The 18,570-nt window shown below is 46.0% G+C and overlaps 2 protein-coding genes across 2 annotated transcripts in view; both read right to left on the minus strand.

The window, feature by feature from the left end:
• Window positions 1-61: 61 nt before the first annotated feature.
• LOC124020217 (microsomal glutathione S-transferase 1-like) lies at window positions 62-9,216 on the minus strand. Its single transcript, XM_046335579.1, has 4 exons — window positions 9,058-9,216; window positions 8,298-8,444; window positions 850-944; window positions 62-432 (listed from the first exon to the last, which is right to left on the minus strand). The coding sequence occupies exons 2-4, from the start codon at window positions 8,421-8,423 to the stop codon at window positions 186-188; spliced, it is 468 nt and encodes a 155-aa protein (XP_046191535.1). The 5' UTR covers window positions 8,424-8,444; window positions 9,058-9,216; the 3' UTR covers window positions 62-185.
• Window positions 9,217-9,775: 559 nt separating this feature from the next.
• The window catches only part of LOC124020212 (microsomal glutathione S-transferase 1-like), an 8,833-nt gene continuing 38 nt past the window's right edge, over window positions 9,776-18,570 (minus strand). Inside the window, exons 1-4 of the mRNA XM_046335543.1 lie at window positions 18,472-18,570; window positions 14,632-14,778; window positions 14,122-14,216; window positions 9,776-10,721 (exon numbers count right to left, since the gene is read on the minus strand). The exon at window positions 18,472-18,570 is cut by the window's right edge and continues 38 nt beyond it. Of these exons, the coding sequence (XP_046191499.1) occupies window positions 10,478-10,721; window positions 14,122-14,216; window positions 14,632-14,757 (465 nt within the window). The 5' untranslated portion in view covers window positions 14,758-14,778; window positions 18,472-18,570 and the 3' untranslated portion in view covers window positions 9,776-10,477. The remainder of the gene's footprint in view (window positions 10,722-14,121; window positions 14,217-14,631; window positions 14,779-18,471) is intronic.

Here is an 18,570-nt window from a genome sequence, read left to right on the forward strand (position 1 = left end):
AGTGGTGTGTGTGTGTGTGTGTGTGTGTGTGTGTGTGTGTGTGTGTGTGTGTGTGTGTGTGTGTGTGTGTGTGTGTGTGTGTGTGTGTGTGTGTGTGTGTGTGTGTGTGTGTGTGTGTGTGTGTGTGTGTGTGTGTGTGTGTGTGTGTGTGTGTGTGTGTGTGTGTGTGTGTGTGTCTCAAGCCTCTACAGATAAAGCGCAGTCATCAGAACCCTATAGGCCATAGAGCTGGTGGTGACCAGTCCGATGAGGAAGGACGCAGCTCTGCTGGGCTGGGGCAGGGGGAAGAGGTAGGCCACCGTGTGGAAGAGCCTGGAACCAACAAACACCCGGAAGTGGAGCAGAGCAGTGGAGAGGTCGGGCCCCGTCAGGGTATACAGCAGACCAATCACTATGAACGGGATGATGTTCTCCAGGTCGTTCTGGTGGCATCTGGGGAATGAGAGAGAGAGAGAGTTCAGATTATCTGGGGAATGAGAGGGAGAGAGTTCAGATCATCTGGGGAATGAGAAAGGGAGAGTTCAGATCATCTGGGGAATGAGAAAGAGAGAGTTCAGATTATCTGGGGAATGAGAGACAGAGTTCAGATCATCTGGGAATGAGAGAGAGTTCAGATTATCTGGGAATGAAAGACAGAGTTCAGATCATCTGGGGAATGAGAGAGAGAGTTCAGATTATCTGGGGAATGAGAGAGACAGAGTTCAGATTATCTGGGGAATGAAACTAAAACATCTAAATAAATCCCATTAGAAGTAGGATTTCTACCATCTCTTTCCAGTCATGGTTACAGCAGCTGTACGTCAGCGTGAACCAGAGAGATATGCTTCAATTATATTTCTACGGGGATACCTTCGTACTCTCTCCACATCAGGATCCACCCTGACCAGCTTCTTCTTGTCCCCTGTCGAGGAGGCCAGACTGGTGTCCTCCTGGTTAGCAAATGCCTGGAGGGAGGTGGAAGCAAGGAGGGACATGTTTTCTCTTGTTCAATTTCCACCTCAGCTCTGTTAAGCCAGGGAGGGTCAAGGTTCATTCATTATGTATCCTGTATTTAACTAGTCCAAGTCAGTTGAGAACAAATTCGTATTTACAATGACGGCCTACACCGGGCCAAACCCGGACGACGCTGGGAACAATTGAGCGCCACCCTATGAGACTCCCAATCATGGCCGGTTGTGATACAGCCTGGATTTATTATTTTTTATTTAACCTTTTATTTAACTAGGCAAGTAATTTAAGAACACATTCGTATTTACAATGACGGTCATGTAACGGTTGGAAGAAGGTGGAAGAAGGTGAAGGGGACCAAGGTGCAGCGTTGCACGTGTTCATGGTAGATTGAATAAAGAAACTGAACACTAGACCAACAAAAAACAACGAAGCTGGAAACAAACGAAACAGTTCTGTCTGGTGCAGAAACATACAGACAGAAAACAACCACCCACAACTAACAGGGGGAAAACAGGCTGCCTAAGTATGGTTCTCAATCAGAGACAACAACTACCCACAACTAACAGGGGGAAAAACAGGCTGCCTAAGTATGATTCTCAATCAGAGACAACAACTACCCACAACTAACAGGGGGAAAACAGGCTGCCTAAGTATGGTTCTCAATCAGAGACAACTACCCACAACTAACAGGGGGAAAACAGGCTGCCTAAGTATGGTTCTCAATCAGAGACAACAACTACCCACAACTAACAGGGGGAAAACAGGCTGCCTAAGTATGGTTCTCAATCAGAGACAACTACCCACAACTAACAGGGGGAAAACAGGCTGCCTAAGTATGGTTCTCAATAAGAGACAACAACTACCCACAACTAACAGGGGGAAAACAGGCTGCCTAAGTATGGTTCTCAATCAGAGACAACAACTACCCACAACTAACAGGGGGAAAACAGGCTGCCTAAGTATGGTTCTCAATCAGAGACAACTACCCACAACTAACAGGGGGAAAACAGGCTGCCTAAGTATGGTTCTCAATCAGAGACAACAACTACCCACAACTAACAGGGGAAAACAGGCTGCCTAAGTATGGTTCTCAATCAGAGACAACAACTACCCACAACTAACAGGGGGAAAACAGGCTGCCTAAGTATGGTTCTCAATCAGAGACAACAACCACCCACAACTAACAGGGGGAAAAACAGGCTGCCTAAGTATGGTTCTCAATCAGAGACAACAACTACCCACAACTAACAGGGGAAAACAGGCTGCCTAAGTATGGTTCTCAATCAGAGACAACTACCCACAACTAACAGGGGGAAAACAGGCTGCCTAAGTATGGTTCTCAATCAGAGACAACAACTACCCACAACTAACAGGGGGAAAAACAGGCTGCCTAAGTATGGTTCTCAATAAGAGACAACAACTACCCACAACTAAGGGGGAAAACAGGCTGCCTAAGTATGGTTCTCAATCAGAGACAACAACTACCCACAACTAACAGGGGGAAAACAGGCTGCCTAAGTATGGTTCTCAATCAGAGACAACTACCCACAACTAACAGGGGGAAAACAGGCTGCCTAAGTATGGTTCTCAATCAGAGACACCAACTACCCACAACTAACAGGGGGAAAAACAGGCTGCCTAAGTATGGTTCTCAATAAGAGACAACAACTACCCACAACTAAGGGGGAAAACAGGCTGCCTAAGTATGGTTCTCAATCAGAGACAACAACTACCCACAACTAACAGGGGGAAAACAGGCTGCCTAAGTATGGTTCTCAATCAGAGACAACAACTACCCCCAACTAACAGGGGGAAAACAGGCTGCCTAAGTATGGTTCTCAATAAGAGACAACAACTACCCACAACTAACAGGGGGAAAACAGGCTGCCTAAGTATGATTCTCAATCAGAGACCAGGATTGACAAGCTGCCTCTGATTGGGAACCATACCAGGCCAAACACATAGAAATACAAAACCTAGACTACAAAACATAGAATGCCCACCCCAACACACGCCCTGACCACCCCAACTCACGCCCTGACCCACCCCAACTCACGCCCTGACCACCCCAACTCACGCCCTGACCACCCCAACTCACGCCCTGACCACCCCAACTCACGCCCTGACCACCCCAACTCACGCCCTGACCACCCCAACTCACTCCCTGACCAAACTAAAACAGAGACATAAAAAAGGAAGTAAGGTCAGGACGTGACAGGTCAAATCCGGACGGCGCTGGGGCTGATTGTACGCCGCCCCAAATGGGGCCTGATGTGATGCAGCCTGATGGGATGGGGCCTGATGTGATGGGGCCTGATGTGATGGGGCCTGATGTGATGGGGCCTGATGTGATGCAGCCTGATGTGATGGGGCCTGATGTGATGGGGCCTGATGTGATGGCGCCTAATATAATAATAATAATAATATATGCCATTTGGCAGACGCTTTTATCCAAAGCGACTTACAGTCATGTGTGCATACATTCTACGTATGGGTGGTCCCGGGAATCGAACCCACTACCCTGGCGTTACAAGCGCCATGCTCTACCAACTGAGCTACAGAAGGACCACAGCCTGATGTGATGGGGCCTGATGTGATGGGGCTCCTGATCAGGGCCTGATGTGATGGGGCCGGATGTGATGGGGCTCCTGATCGGGGCTCCTGATCAGGGCCTGATGTGATGGGGCCTGATGTGATGGGGCCTGATGTGATGGGGCCTGATGTGATGCAGCCTGATGTGATGCAGCCTGATGTGATGGGGCCTGATGTGATGGGGCCTGATGTGATGCAGCCTGATGTGATCAGGGCCTGATGGGATGGGGCTCCTGATCAGGGCCTGATGTGATGCAGCCTGATGATGCAGCCTGGTGATCAGGGCCTGATGTGATGGGGCTCCTGATGTGATGGGGCCTGATGATGGGGCCTGATGTGATGGGGCCGGATGTGATGGGGCTCCTGATCAGGGCCTGATAAGATGGGGCCTGATGTGATGGGGCCGGATGTGATGGGGCTCCTGATCAGGGCCTGATGATGGGGCCTGATGTGATGGGGCCTGATTTGATGGGGCCTGATTTGATGGGGCCTGATGTGATGGGGCCTGATGTGATGGGGCCTGATGTGATGGGGCTCCTGATCAGGGCCTGATGGATGGGGCCTGATGTGATGGGGCCTGATGTGATGCAGCCTGATGGGATGGGGCTCCTGATCAGGGCCAGATGTGATGGGGCCTGATGTGATGCGGCCTGATGGGATGGGGCTCCTGATCAGGGCCTGATGTGATGGGGCCTGATGTGATGCGGCCTGATGGGATGGGGCTCCTGATCAGGGCCTGATGTGATGGGGCCTGATGTGATGCAGCCTGATGGGATGGGGCCTGATGTGATGGGGCTCCTGATCAGGGCCTGATGTGATGGGGCCTGATGTGATGGGGCCTGATGTGATGCAGCCTGATGTGATGCAGCCTGATGTGATGCAGCCTGATGTGATGGGGCCTGATGTGATGCAGCCTGATGTGATCAGGGCCTGATGGGATGGGGCTCCTGATCAGGGCCTGATGTGATGCAGCCTGATGTGATGCAGCCTGATGTGATCAGGGCCTGATGTGATGGGGCTCCTGATGTGATCAGGGCCTGATGTGATGCTGCCTGATGTGATGGGGCCTGATGTGATGGGGCCTGATGTGATGGGGCCTGATGTGATGGGGCCTGGTGTGTTGGGGCCTGATGTGATGGGGCCTGATGTGATGCGGCCTGATGTGATGCAGCCTGATGTGATGGGGCCTGATGTGATGGGGCTCCTGATGTGATGGGGCTCCTGATGTGATGGGGCCTGATGTGATGGGGCCTGATGTGATGGGGCCTGATGTGATGGGGCCTGATATGATGGGGCCTGATGTGATGCAGCCTGATGTGATGCAGCCTGATGTGATGGGGCCTGATGTGATGGGGCTCCTGATCAGGGCCTGATGTGATGGGGCCTGATGTGATGTGGCCTGATGTGATGTGGCCTGATGTGATGGGGCCTGATGTGATGGGGCCTGATGTGATGGGGCCTGATGTGATGGGGCCTGCTGTGATGGGGCCTGCTGTGATGGGGCCTGATGTGATGCGGCCTGATGTGATGGGGCCTGATGTGATGGGGCCGGATGTGATGGGGCCTGATGTGATGGGGCCTGATGTGATGGGGCCTGATATGATGCGGCCTGATGTGATGGGGCCTGATGTGATGGGGCCTGATGTGATGGGGCCTGATGTGATGGGGCTCCTGATGTGATGGGGCTCCTGATGTGATGGGGCTCCTGATGTGATGGGGCCGGATGTGATGGGGCCGGATGTGATGGGGCCTGATGTGATGGGGCCTGATGTGATGGGGCCTGATGTGATGGGGCCTGATGTGATGGGGCTCCTGATCAGGGCCTGATGTGATGGGGCCTGATGTGATGGGGCCTGATGTGATGGGGCCTGATGTGATGGGGCCTGATGTGATGGGGCCTGATGTGATGCGGCCTGATGTGATGCAGCCGGGATTCAACACACTTCTTACCTCTGTTCTATTCCATTCATGAAATCGCATTTAAATTCACTTGGAATTATGTTTTTATTTTTTAATTATAACCATTTTCTAAGTGTTTGGTTCGTAGCCCTTTCCTGCAGCCATTGACCTAAATCACCCTCTTCAGACTCATGGGTGGAATGTTATTCATATTTTTCATAATTTCATAATTCATTCATTTTTTAAACAGACAAAAATCATCCTATTTACTTATATTTCAGTCTTCTGTGATGTACCTTAAGTGTAATATTGGGAAACAGACTCAAAATGCAATACATGCCCACTATATATCTGACATGGTACAGGTGTCTTCTATCCTACCCTGTCTTTCTAAAGATCTTCCAAAGCCAAGTTAACAAAACAGATCACCGACCATTTCGAATCCCACCGTACCTTCTCCGCTATGCAATCTGGTTTCAGAGCTGGTCACGGGTGCACCTCAGCCACGCTCAAGGTCCTAAATGACATCATAACCGCCATTGATAAGAGACATTACTGTGCAGCCGTATTCATCGACCTGGCCAATGCTTTCGACTCTGTCAAATCACCACATTCTTATTGGCAGACTCGACAGCCTTGGTTTCTCAAATGATTGCCTCGCCTGGTTTACCAACTACTTCTCTGATAGAGTTCAGTGTGTCAAATCGGAGGGCCTGTTGTCCGGACCTCTGGCAGTCTCTATGGGTGTGCCACAGGGTTCAATTCTCGGGCCGACTCTCTTCTCTGTATACATCAATTGTGTTGCTTTTGCTGCTGGTGAGTCTCTGATCCACCTCTACGCAGACGACACCATTCTGTATACTTCTGGCCCTTCTTTGGACACTGTTAACTAACCTCCAGACGAGCTTCAATGCCATTACAACTCTCCTTCCGTGGCCTCCAAGTGCTCTTAAATGCAAGTAAAACTAAATGCATGCTCTTCAACCGATCGCTGCCTGCACCTGCCCGCCCGTCCAACATCACTACTCTGGACGGTTCTGACTTAGAATATGTGGACAACTACAAATACCTAGGTGTCTGGTTAGACTGTAAACTCTCCTTCCAGACTCACATTAGACATCTCCAATCCAAAATTAAATCTAGAATTGGCGTCCTATATCGCAACAAAGCATCCTTCACTCATGCTGCCAAACATACCCCCATAAAACTGACCCCCTTACCGATCATCGACTTCAGCGATGTCATTTACAAAATAGCCTCCAATACCCTACTCAACAAATTGGATGCAGTCTATCACAGTGCCATCCGTTTTGTCACCAAAGCCCCATATACTACCCACCACTGCGACCTGTATGCTCTCATTGGTTGGCCCTCGCTTCATACTCGTCGCCAAACCCACTGGCTACAGGTTATCTACAAGTCTCTGCTAGGTAAATCCACGACTTATCTCAGCTCACTGGTCACCATAGCAGCACCCACTCGTAGCACGCGCTTCAGCAGGTATGTCTCACTGGTCACCATAGCATCACCCACCTGTAGCACGCGCTCCAGCAGGTATATCTCACTGGTCACCATAGCAGCAACCACTCGTAGCACGCGCTCCACCAGGTATATCTCACTGGTCACCCCCAAAGCCCTTTGGTCATCTTTCCTTCCAGTTCTCTGCTGCCAATGACTGGAACGAACTGCAAAAATCTCTGAAGCTGGAGACTCATATCTCCCTCACTAGCTTTAAGCATCAGCTGTCAGAACAGCTCACAGATCACTGCACCTGCACATAGCCCATCTGTAAACAGCCCATCTATCTACCTCATCCCCATACTGTAATTATTTATTTATCTTGCTCCTTTGCACCCCAGTATCTCTACCTGCAAATTCATCTTCTGCCGATCTACCATTCCAGTGTTTAATTGCTTTACTGTAATTATTTCACCACCATGGCCTATTTATTTCCTTATCTTACCTCATTTGCACTCACTGTATATAGACTTTTTGTTTTCTTTTGTTCTACTGTATTATTGACTGTATGTTTTGTTTATTCCAGGTGTAACTCTGTGTTGTTGTATGTGTTGAACTGCTTTGCTTTATCTTGGCCAGGTCGCAGTTGTAAATGAGAACTTGTTCTCAACTAGCCTACCTGGTTAAATAAAGGTGTTCTCAACTAGCCTACCTGGTTAAATAAAGGTGTTCTCAACTAGCCTACCTGGTTAAATAAAGGTGTTCTCAACTAGCCTACCTGGTTAAATAAAGGTGTTATCAACTAGTCTACCTGGTTAAATAAAGGTGTTCTCAACTAGCATACCTGGTTAAATAAAGGTGTTCTCAACTAGCCTACCTGGTTAAATAAAGGTGTTCTCAACTAGCCTACCTGGTTAAATAAAGGTGTTCTCAACTAGCCTACCTGGTTAAATAAAGGTGTTCTCAACTAGCCTACCTGGTTAAATAAAGGTGTTCTCAACTAGCCTACCTGGTTAAATAAAGGTGTTCTCAACTAGTCTACCTGGTTAAATAAAGGTGTTCTCAACTAGCATACCTGGTTAAATAAAGGTGTTCTCAACTAGCCTACCTGGTTAAATAAAGGTGTTCTCAACTAGCCTACCTGGTTAAATAAAGGTGTTCTCAACTAGTCTACCTGGTTAAATAAAGGTGTTCTCAACTAGTCTACCTGGTTAAATAAACATACATTTAAACATCATGTGTGTGAGGTGTATACTTTAGTTACAAAGTAGATTTGTTTAAGATGATCAATAATCACTCTGTGTGACCCTGATTTAGCCCACTGCAGTACAATTAAAGAAAACAAGGCTAAGGTTGTTTTCTGTGTATTGCATGTTCTAAACTCTAGGTTTGTGTACCTTTCTCGTGATGCGGAAGTATCCAGTCATAGGAGACATCAGCATCATCTTGAGGACGACGATAGTGGCGTAGGTAGAGAAGGCCAGGAACACCTCGCTGTCTATCATATGAGTTAGCTCAGCCATGGCTGTTGGGTTCGAGTCCCGCTGGAAAACAGAGCAGAGCGACATAAACTTAGCCGATCACACGGTTTAGCTTTGATTGAACTTTTATCATTAAATTAAAAAAAATATATACGTAATTGATCATTGATCTAATGGTAATAACACACTAATAAACCTAATGCATGTAGATATTTATTGATTTACAACTCTTATTTGTGTTATTTGTAATGGGGTGCTATTGCATAATCTTGTTCAACGGGAAAACCCCAACACTTTGTTTCTAGTCGTTGTAATGTATGTGACGTGTTTACTGTTGACACACAGATACAATTTACCCCCAAAAGAAAGGTTGTACTTTCCCCGTGCAATACTATGATGAATTAAATGCATGCATTGTATTGTGACACAATGTCTCCCATACACACGTTTATAACCTGTGCAGCGCTGGGCACGTGCAGCCACAGCGTTTGCGCATTTACATAGTCTACACACATTACGCAAAATAGCCTCCTTTAAAAATAAAAATCTAATAACGATACAAATGTTAAGTATTGTACGGGGTTACATTTTAATTGATCTTACACACACACGCTACAATAATATCCGCTGATGACGTTCGCATAGTTTATTTTGAGCAAAGCGAATAGTTTCATACCTTTTCAAGAAACTTGGTCTTTGGTTTTGACTCGGAGCCAAGGAAAAGTACCAGCCTGTTAGACTGCGCCGATGTGGGCGGTTTGTTCAGGCAGTTTCAGAAGAAAAAAAAAGGGGGGCGAATATTTGGACTTCCGCCAGGTCTGCGGATCTACCAATAAATGCGTCCACTTTCGCCGATGGCTTTTTTATGCTGCCATTTAATCGTCCGATGAACACATTTTCATCTACAACATCTATGTATATTCGTTCTACAAACAAACACCACGAGACATGTCATTCTAGAGATCGTTCGTTTATTCACATGTGGAAAGCATTAAAAAGGACCAATCCCTGATTGGCTTAGAAAATGGAACGAACAAAGCAAACCAATCAGTAGCATTACAGAGACGTGGCCGAGTAGTAAACATATCAGATGATATGTAGATCTAAAAACATATACAGAATTTAAAAAGATACAGAATTAGATCAAGTATAAGGTCATATTCATTAGCCAATTAGCAAAATATCTCTGGTATTTGTAGCCTACTTCATAGGCCCTATTTCAATTCAACTCAAACAATAATTCCCCCCGCCCATTTTTAATTAAACGTTAATTCCCCAAACCCGAATTTAATCATTTATAAACATTAGATTATCACATCCGATGCAAAAAATGTCTAAGACATAAAATAGGTGTTTGCAGTCAGTCAGACAACCAGACAGACCGGCTCATGGTGTGAATGTTTTATTCATTTTAATGCATTGCTCGGTATGACTGCACTATTGGACCTAGAAACACTATCATTTTACAGCACATGCGATAACATCTGCAAATCTGTGTACGCGACCAATAAACGGGTGATTTGATGTGGGTAAAAATCGCCAGATTACATGCGGTATCGGATACTGAACTACACTTGATTTTAGTTTTAGGGCTCCATTCAATCCGTATCGCCTAAAGTCAGCGCTCTTAGCGCTCTTGAAATGTTGAATGCAGTTTCCGAATGTATGCAGCGTTTAACTTGAATGGAGTTTCCGCGAGAACGTTGCGGTTCAATGTCTACTGCGCTCTAGCACTGACCTTCCGTGAAATAGATTGAATCGAGCCCGACGTTTAGTTTAATTATTTTTTTTGCTGATATTAATTATTATTTTTTTTGCACAGATCAAATTCAGTGCTGAGTTAAAAACAAAACGTGCAGAAAATGTGTAGTTAGTCTGCCTGATACAACAGAACTAATAGAATAGTCCCAGAAGTGCAAACTCCAAGTACAATCAAGCACTGTCAAATGTATTTAACATGATGTAGCCTATTTGACCCAGGTCTAATAAATGTGTGGGCGTCTCCTCAGAGGTAGAGTGTCCCGAGGACTATTTTAGGCCATCTGAAAACTTGGAATCAATCAATCTGATTAATTATTAATTGATTGATCGCCTCTTCAGAGATGCGTTGTGCTTAGCACTCTGTATGCCATGGAGAAGGTAGCTCCCATGCCAACCATCCAAGCTAGACCTCTGCTGGGTTGGGGCAGGGGGAGGACGTAGGCCACCGTGTGGAAGAGCCTGGAACCAACAAACACCCGGAAGTGGAGCAGAGCAGTGGAGAGGTCGGGCCCCGTCAGGGTATACAGCAGACCAATCACTATGAACGGGATGATGTTCTCCAGGTCGTTCTGGTGGCATCTGGGGAATGAGAGAGAGAGAATTCAGATTATCTGGGGAATGAGAGAGAGAGATCAGATTATCTGGGGAATGAGAGAGAGTTCAGATTATCTGGGGAATGAGAGAGAGAGTTCAGATCATCTGGGGAATGAGAGAGAGAGAGTTCAGATTATCTGGGGAATGAGAGAGAGAGTTCAGATCATCTGGGGAATGAGAGAGAGAGTTCAGATCATCTGGGGAATGAGAGAGAGAGTTCAGATTATCGGGGGAATGAGAGAGAGAGAGGTTCTAATATGGTGTGTTGGGGGGACAAAGGGGGTGCTGTTGGGGCTGTGTTTCTGGACCTAAGGAAGGCTTTTGATACTGTTAACCATGAGATTCTCATCACAAAATTGTCCAAGTTCAACTTTTCCCCTGATGCCTTGAGATGGATGAAATCATACCTTGAAGGCAGAACTCAGTGTGCCCGAGTGAGCAATGAGCTGTCGCCTACTCGTAGCTATGATGTGGGCGTGCCCCAAGGGTCAATACTGGGGCCCCTCCTGTTCAGCCTGTACATTAATGATCTGCCTTCTGTCTGTACTGGGTCTGAAGTTCAAATGTATGCAGATGATACAGTGATATATGTGCATGCAAAGAGCAAACAACAAGTTGCACAGGAACACCCTACTGTAATGGTCCAGGTTACAAAGTGGCTCAGTGACTCGTGTTTGCATCTCAATGTGAAAAAAACTGTTTGCATGTTCTGCACAAAGAGGGCAACAGATGCTACTGAGCCAGATGTCTATGTGTCAGGGGAGAAGCTCCAGGTGATATCCGATTTTAAGTACCTTGGCATCATACTTGATTCCAACCTCTCTTTTAAAAAGCATGTGAAAAAGGTCATTCAAATAACCAAATTCAACCTAGCTAATTTCTGATTTATACGAAATTGTTTGACTACAGAGGTAGCAAAACTGTACTTCAATTCTATGATACTCCCCCACTTAACATACTGCTTGACTAGTTGGGCCCAAGCTTGCTGTACAACATTAAAACCTATTCAGTCTGTCTACAAACAGGCTCTCAAAGTGCTTGATAGGAAGCCCAATAACCATCATCATTGTCACATCCTTAGAAAGCATGAGCTCTTGAGTTGGGAAAATCTTGTGCAATACACCGACGCATGTCTTGTATTCAAGATCCTTAATGGCCTGGCTCCCCCTCCACTCAATATTTTTGTTAAACAGAAAACCCAGACATATGGCAGCAGATCCACAAGGTCTGCCATGAGAGGTGACTGTATAGTTCCCCTAAGGAAAAGCACCTGTAGTAAATCTGCATTCTCTGTGAGAGCTTCCCATGTCTGGAATACACTGCCATCAGACACACATAACTGCACCACATATCACACTTTCACAAAATGCTTGAAGACCTGGCTAAAGGTCAATCAGATTTGTGAACATGGTCCCTAGCTGTGTGTTGCCGCTTTCCATGTTGTCTGTTGTCTGTAGCTTGTGAGGTGTGGAAACACTTTGTTGCTTTTATGAATTTTGTTTTGCTGCTTTTTGTTCTATGTTGCTCTGTCTGTATGCTATGTCTTGCTTGTCCTATGTTGCTATGTCTTGCTTGTTCTATGGTGCTATTGTCTATATTGTAATTGTTTTTAATAACCTGCCCAGGGACTGCGGTTGAAAATTAGCCGGCTGGCTAAAACCGGCACTTTTACTGAAACGTTGATTAATGTGCACTGTCCCTGTAAAAATAAAATAAACTAAACTAAAACTAAACTACCATGTTGTTGTCATGTTGTACTGCTACCATGTTGTTGTTATGTTGTGCTGCTACCATGTTGTTGTCATGTTGTGTTGCTACCATGTTGTTGTCATGTTGTGTTGCTACCATGTTGTTGTCATGTTGTGTTGCTACCATGTTGTTGTCTTGTTGTGTTGCTACCATGTTGTTGTCATGTTGTGTTGCTACCATGTTGTGCTGCTATCATGTTGTTGTCATGTTGTGCTGCTACCATGTTGTTGTCATGTTGTATTGCTACCATGTTGTTGTCATGTTGTGCTGCTACCATGTTGTTGTCATGTTGTGCTGCTACCATGTTGTTGTCATGTTGTGCTGCTACCATGTTGTTGTCATGTTGTGCTGCTACCATGTTGTTGTCATGTTGTGCTGCTACCATGTTGTTGTCATGTTGTGCTGCTACCATGTTGTTGTCATGTTGTATGGCTACCATGCTGTGTTGTTATGTGTTGCTGCCATGCTGTGTTGTTGTCTTAGGTCTCTCTTTATGTAGTGTTGTGTTGTCTCTCTTGCCGTAATGTGTGTTTTGTCCTATATTTATATATATATATATTTTTAATCCCAGCCCCCGTCCCCGCAGGAGGCCTTTTGGTAGGCCGTCATTGTAAATAAGAATTTGTTCTTAACTGACTTGCCTAGTTAAATAAAGGTTGAATATTTTTTTTACGTATCTATAAGTCTAGGGGGCCTCTATAAGTCTAGGGGGCTCTATAAGTCTAGGGGGCTCTATATAAGTTTGTGGGGGGGCTCTATAAGTCTAGGGGGCCTCTATAAGTCTAGGGGGCCTCTATAAGTCTAGGGGGTTCTATAAGTCTAGTGGGGCCTCTATAAGTTTGGGGGGCTCTATAAGTCTAGGGGGGCTCTATAAGTCTAGGGGGCCTCTATAAGTCTAGGGGGCTCTATAAATCTAGGGGGCCTCTATAAGTCTAGGGGGCTCTATAAGTCTAATGGGGCCTCTATAAGTTTGGGGGTGGCTCTATAAGTCTAGGGGGGCTCTATAAATCTAGGGGCCTCTAAAAGTCTAGGGGGCCTCTATAAGTCTAGGGGGCTCTATACGTCTAGGGGGCCTCTATAAGTCTAGTGGGGGGGCTCTATAAGTCTAGGGGGGCTCTAAAAGTCTAGGGGGCTCTATGAGTCTAGTGGGCCTCTATAAGTCTAGGGGGCTTCTATAAGTCTAAGGGGGCCTCTATCAGTCTGGGGGCCTCTATCAGTCTAGGGGGCTTCTATAAGTCTAGTGGGGCCTCTATCAGTCTAGTGGGGCCTCTATCAGTCTAGTGGGGCCTCTATCAGTCTAGTGGGGCCTCTATCAGTCTAGTGGGGCCTCTATCAGTCTAGTGGGGCCTCTATCAGTCTAGTGGGGCCTCTATCAGTCTAGTGGGGCCTCTATCAGTCTAGTGGGGCCTCTATCAGTCTAGTGGGGCCTCTATCAGTCTAGTGGGGCCTCTATCAGTCTAGTGGGGCCTCTATCAGTCTAGTGGGGCCTCTATCAGTCTAGTGGGGCCTCTATAAGTCTAGGGGGGCTCTATCAGTCTAGTGGGGCCTCTATAAGTCTAGGGGGGGCTCTATAAGGGTGGGCCTCTATAAGTCTAGGGGGCTCTATAAGGGTGGGCCTCTATAAGGGTGGGCCTACCTTCTCACACGTTCCACATCCGGATCAACTCTCAGCATCCTCTTCTTGTCCTCTGGAGTCTTAGCCATCCCTGTGTCTTCCATGTTGGCAAAACACTGTGGAGGCAGAGACAAGTTTACACCATAGAGATCATTTACAGGCTATATAACACTGTGGAGGGAGAGACAAGTTTACACCATAGAGTTAATTTACAGGCTATATAACACTGTGGAGGCAGAGACACTTTTACACCATAGAGTTCATTTACAGGCTATATAACACTGTGGAGGCAGAGACAAGTTTACACCATAGAGTTAATTTACAGGCTATATAACACTGTGGAGGCAGAGACACTTTTACACCATAGAGTTAATTTACAGGCTATATAACACTGTGGAGGCAGAGACACTTTTACACCATAGAGTTCATTTACAGGCTATATAACACTGTGGAGGGAGAGACAAGTTTACACCATAGAGTTCATTTACAGGCTATATAACACTGTGGAGGCAGATGACCTCATTCCCATACCTTTCTCGTGAAGCGGAAGTAAGCAGTCATAGGAGACATCAGCATCATCTTGAGGACGACGACAGTGGCGTAGGTAGAGAAGGCCAGGAACACCTCGCTGTCTATCATATGAGTTAGCTCAGCCATTGCTGTTGGGTTCGAGTCCCGCTGGAAAACAGAGCAGAACAACATAAACTTAGCCGATCACACGGTTTAGGTTTGATTGAACTTCAATAAAGGACGACGATAAGTGGCGCAGGTAGAGAAGGACAGGAACACCTCGCTGCTGTCTATCAACGATGGCGTTTCCTTCATCTTGGTGTCACTCTGCTACGACCAATCTGTAGTCTGACTGATGTAGAGGCTAGCATCTATAAACACAGCTGTTAGGGGATCTGTAGTCTGGTGTCTAGGCTAGTATCTATAACCACAGCTGTTAGGGGATCTGTAGTCTGGTGTCTAGACTAGCATCTATAAACACAGCTGGTGTTATGGGATCTGTGTCTGACTGGTGTCTAGACTAGCATCTATAAACACAGTTGCTGTTAGGGGATCTGTAGTCTGACTGATGTAGAGGCTAGCAACTATAAACACAGCTGCTGTTAGGGGATCTGTAGTCTGACTGATGTAGAGGCTAGTAACTATAAACACAGCTGCTGTTATGGGATCTGTGTCTGACTGGTGTCTAGACTAGTATCTATAAACACAGCTGCTGTTATGGGATCTGTAGTCTGACTGGTGTAGAGGCTAGCATCTATAAACACAGCTGTTAGGGGATCTGTAGTCTGGTGTAGAGGCTAGCATCTATAAACACAGCTGTTAGGGGATCTGTAGTCTGGTGTAGAGGCTAGCATCTATAAACACAGCTGTTAGGGGATCTGTAGTCTGACTGGTGTCTAGGCTAGCATCTATAAACACAGCTGTTAGGGGATCTGTAGTCTGACTGGTGTCTAGGCTAGCATCTATAAACACAGCTGTTAGGGGATCTGTAGTCTGGTGTAGAGGCTAGCATCTATAAACACAGCTGTTAGGGGATCTGTAGTCTGACTGGTGTCTAGGCTAGCATCTATAAACACAGCTGTTAGGGGATCTGTAGTCTGGTGTAGAGGCTAGCATCTATAAACACAGCTGTTAGGGGATCTGTAGTCTGACTGGTGTCTAGGCTAGCATCTATAAACACAGCTGTTAGGGGATCTGTAGACTGGCTGATGTAGAGGCTAGCATCTATAAACACAGCTGTTAGGGGATCTGTAGTCTGGTGTAGAGGCTAGCATCTATAAACACAGCTGTTATGGGATCTGTAGTCTGACTGGTGTAGAGGCTAGCATCTATAAACACAGCTGTTAGGGGATCTGTAGTCTGACTGGTGTCTAGGCTAGCATCTATAAACACAGCTGTTAGGGGATCTGTAGTCTGACTGGTGTCTAGACTAGCATCTATAAACACAGCTGCTGTTATGGGATCTGTAGTCTGACTGGTGTAGAGGCTAGCATCTATAAACACAGCTGTTAGGGGATCTGTAGTCTGGTGTAGAGCCTAGTATCTATAACCACAACTGTTAGGGGATCTGTAGTCAACTTGTACCTGGAGATAACTCTGCAGATACCAATACTGTCTGAAAAGTTATAGTCAATCAATCAATAATATAATTATTAGATGGGAGGGGTTGAATAGAGCTGAAGGGTGGGACTGGATGGTGTTCAGAGATAGATGGGAGGGGTTGAATAGAGCTGAAGGGTGGGACTGGATGGTGTTCAGAGATAGATGGGAGGGGTTGAATAGAGCTGAAGGGTGGGACTGGATGGTGTTCAGAGATAGATGGGAGGGGTTGAATAGAGCTGAAGGGTGGGACTGGATGGTGTTCAGAGATAGATGGGAGGGGTTGAATAGAGCTGAAGGGACTGGATGGTGTTAAGAGATAGATGGGAGGGGTTGAATGGAGCTGAAGGGACTGGATGGTGTTTAGAGATAGATGGGAGGGGTTGAATAGAGCTGAAGGGTGGGACTGGATGGTGTTGAGAGATAGATGGGAGGGGTTGAGGGGAGCTGAAGGGACTGGATGGTGTTAGGAGATAGATGGGTGGGGTTGAGGGGAGCTGAAGGGACTGGATGGTGTTCAGAGATAGATGGGAGGGGTTGAGGGGAGCTGAAGGGACTGGATGGTGTTGAGAGATAGATGGGAGGGGTTGAGGGGAGCTGAAGGGTGGGACTGGATGGTGTTCAGAGATAGATGGGAGGGGTTGAATGGAGCTGAAGGTTGGGACTGGATGGTGTTGAGAGATAGATGGGAGGGGTTGAGGGGAGCTGAAGGGACTGGATGGTGTTAGGAGATAGATGGGAGGGGTTGAGGGGAGCTGAAGGGACTGGATGGTGTTCAGAGATAGATGGGAGGGGTTGAGGGGAGCTGAAGGGTGGGACTGGATGGTGTTGAGAGATAGATGGGTGGGGTTGAGGGGAGCTGAAGGGACTGGATGGTGTTCAGAGATAGATGGGAGGGGTTGAGGGGAGCTGAAGGGACTGGATGGTGTTCAGAGATAGATGGGAGGGGTTGAGGGGAGCTGAAGGGACTGGATGGTGTTCAGAGATAGATGGGGGAGGTTGAATGGAGCTGAAGGGTGGGACTGGATGGTGTTAAGAGATAGATGGGAGGGGTTGAATGGAGCTGAAGGGACTGGATGGTGTTGAGAGACAGATGGGAGGGGTTGAATGGAGCTGAAGGGACTGGATGGTCTTCAGAGATAGATGGGAGGGGTTGAATGGAGCTGAAGGGACTGGATGGTGTTGAGAGACAGATGGGAGGGGTTGAATGGAGCTGAAGGGACTGGATGGTGTTTAGAGATAGATGGGAGGGGTTGAATAGAGTTGAAGATTGGGACTAATAACAACAAGATAACAAATGTAAAACATACTGTGTCTGTAAAATGTATATAGGTTCAGAACTTTTGTTAAATAACACAGTTACAAATATACATGGAAAATAGAAATCAAACTGGACAGACATCAGAAATAAAGGAAGGCCAGGATTAAAAACAGTCCAAATATAACTATTTCACAATAGATTGTGCCCGTAAATGTATATAGTAAAAGCCTAAGTGTTGTTGTTCGCTGGTTTACTCCAATCAGGGGAGGGGTCGTAGGGTATGTGGGAAATACTAAAAGAAAATACATTTTAAAAAGATGTGTATATATCGCTTCCAATCCCTGGTATATTTATATGGTAAATATGAATATATATATATATATATATATATATATATATATACAAACACACATCTTTTTAAAATGTATTTTATTTATTTTTTATTTTTATATATTTACCATATAAATATACCAGGGATTGGAAGTGATGCAGACAATTGCATTATCTATTTGCAATATTAAAGCTGATCTACCCTCTAAAAAGGTTTTTAAAAAGCAAAGCAGTCTATTGTTAAGTCCTTTAAAATCCATTCAATGCACTATCAATATGCACCGCACCGCTATGTTTTGCCTGTCAGTGTCAACAGAAACATTGTCATTTAAAATACAACAACAATCTGTTTGAATGACAAACTACTGCAAGTTCCCGTATGTTTACTGTGTTCAGTTTCACGGCTCTTATCACTATCATAGCAGCGCAGCGGTTCGGTTTTATCATTAAAATGTAACCGGCACATACGGCGTCGGATAAGTAGCCTAACATGAAGGCAAAGTTCAACAAAATAATGGCGCGAGGAGTTAGGGATTAAAGAAAAACACGTAGTTTTACTGATGTTACTAAAGTCTGTTACTGGCGTGCAACTCGTCCTGCACCGGCTGTAGATTAAACACACAGAAAAACCCCGTGGATGAACTTTGATGAGTGTGTAAATATATTCCTACCAGTCTGGATTGTAAGTCCTTCTTTCTGGAAATCAGGAGTATATTTCACAGACCAGAGATCGTTTGACACTGCAAAAGAAGGCGTTGTTGAATTCTGGG

The sequence above is a fragment of the Oncorhynchus gorbuscha genome, unplaced genomic scaffold (genome assembly GCF_021184085.1).
Source record: "Oncorhynchus gorbuscha isolate QuinsamMale2020 ecotype Even-year unplaced genomic scaffold, OgorEven_v1.0 Un_scaffold_770, whole genome shotgun sequence".
Lineage (NCBI taxonomy): Eukaryota > Metazoa > Chordata > Actinopteri > Salmoniformes > Salmonidae > Oncorhynchus > Oncorhynchus gorbuscha.

Excerpts from the sequence above, each read along its gene's own strand:
- LOC124020217 (XM_046335579.1), bottom strand. The coding sequence starts at position 8,423 with ATGGCTGAGCTAACTCATATGATAGACAGCGAGGTGTTCCTGGCCTTC. Across the intron at positions 945-8,297 it reads ACTTCCGCATCACGAGAAAG|GCATTTGCTAACCAGGAGGA; the intron begins GTACACAAACCT and ends ACCTCCCTCCAG. Across the intron at positions 433-849 it reads GATGTGGAGAGAGTACGAAG|ATGCCACCAGAACGACCTGG; the intron begins GTATCCCCGTAG and ends CTCATTCCCCAG.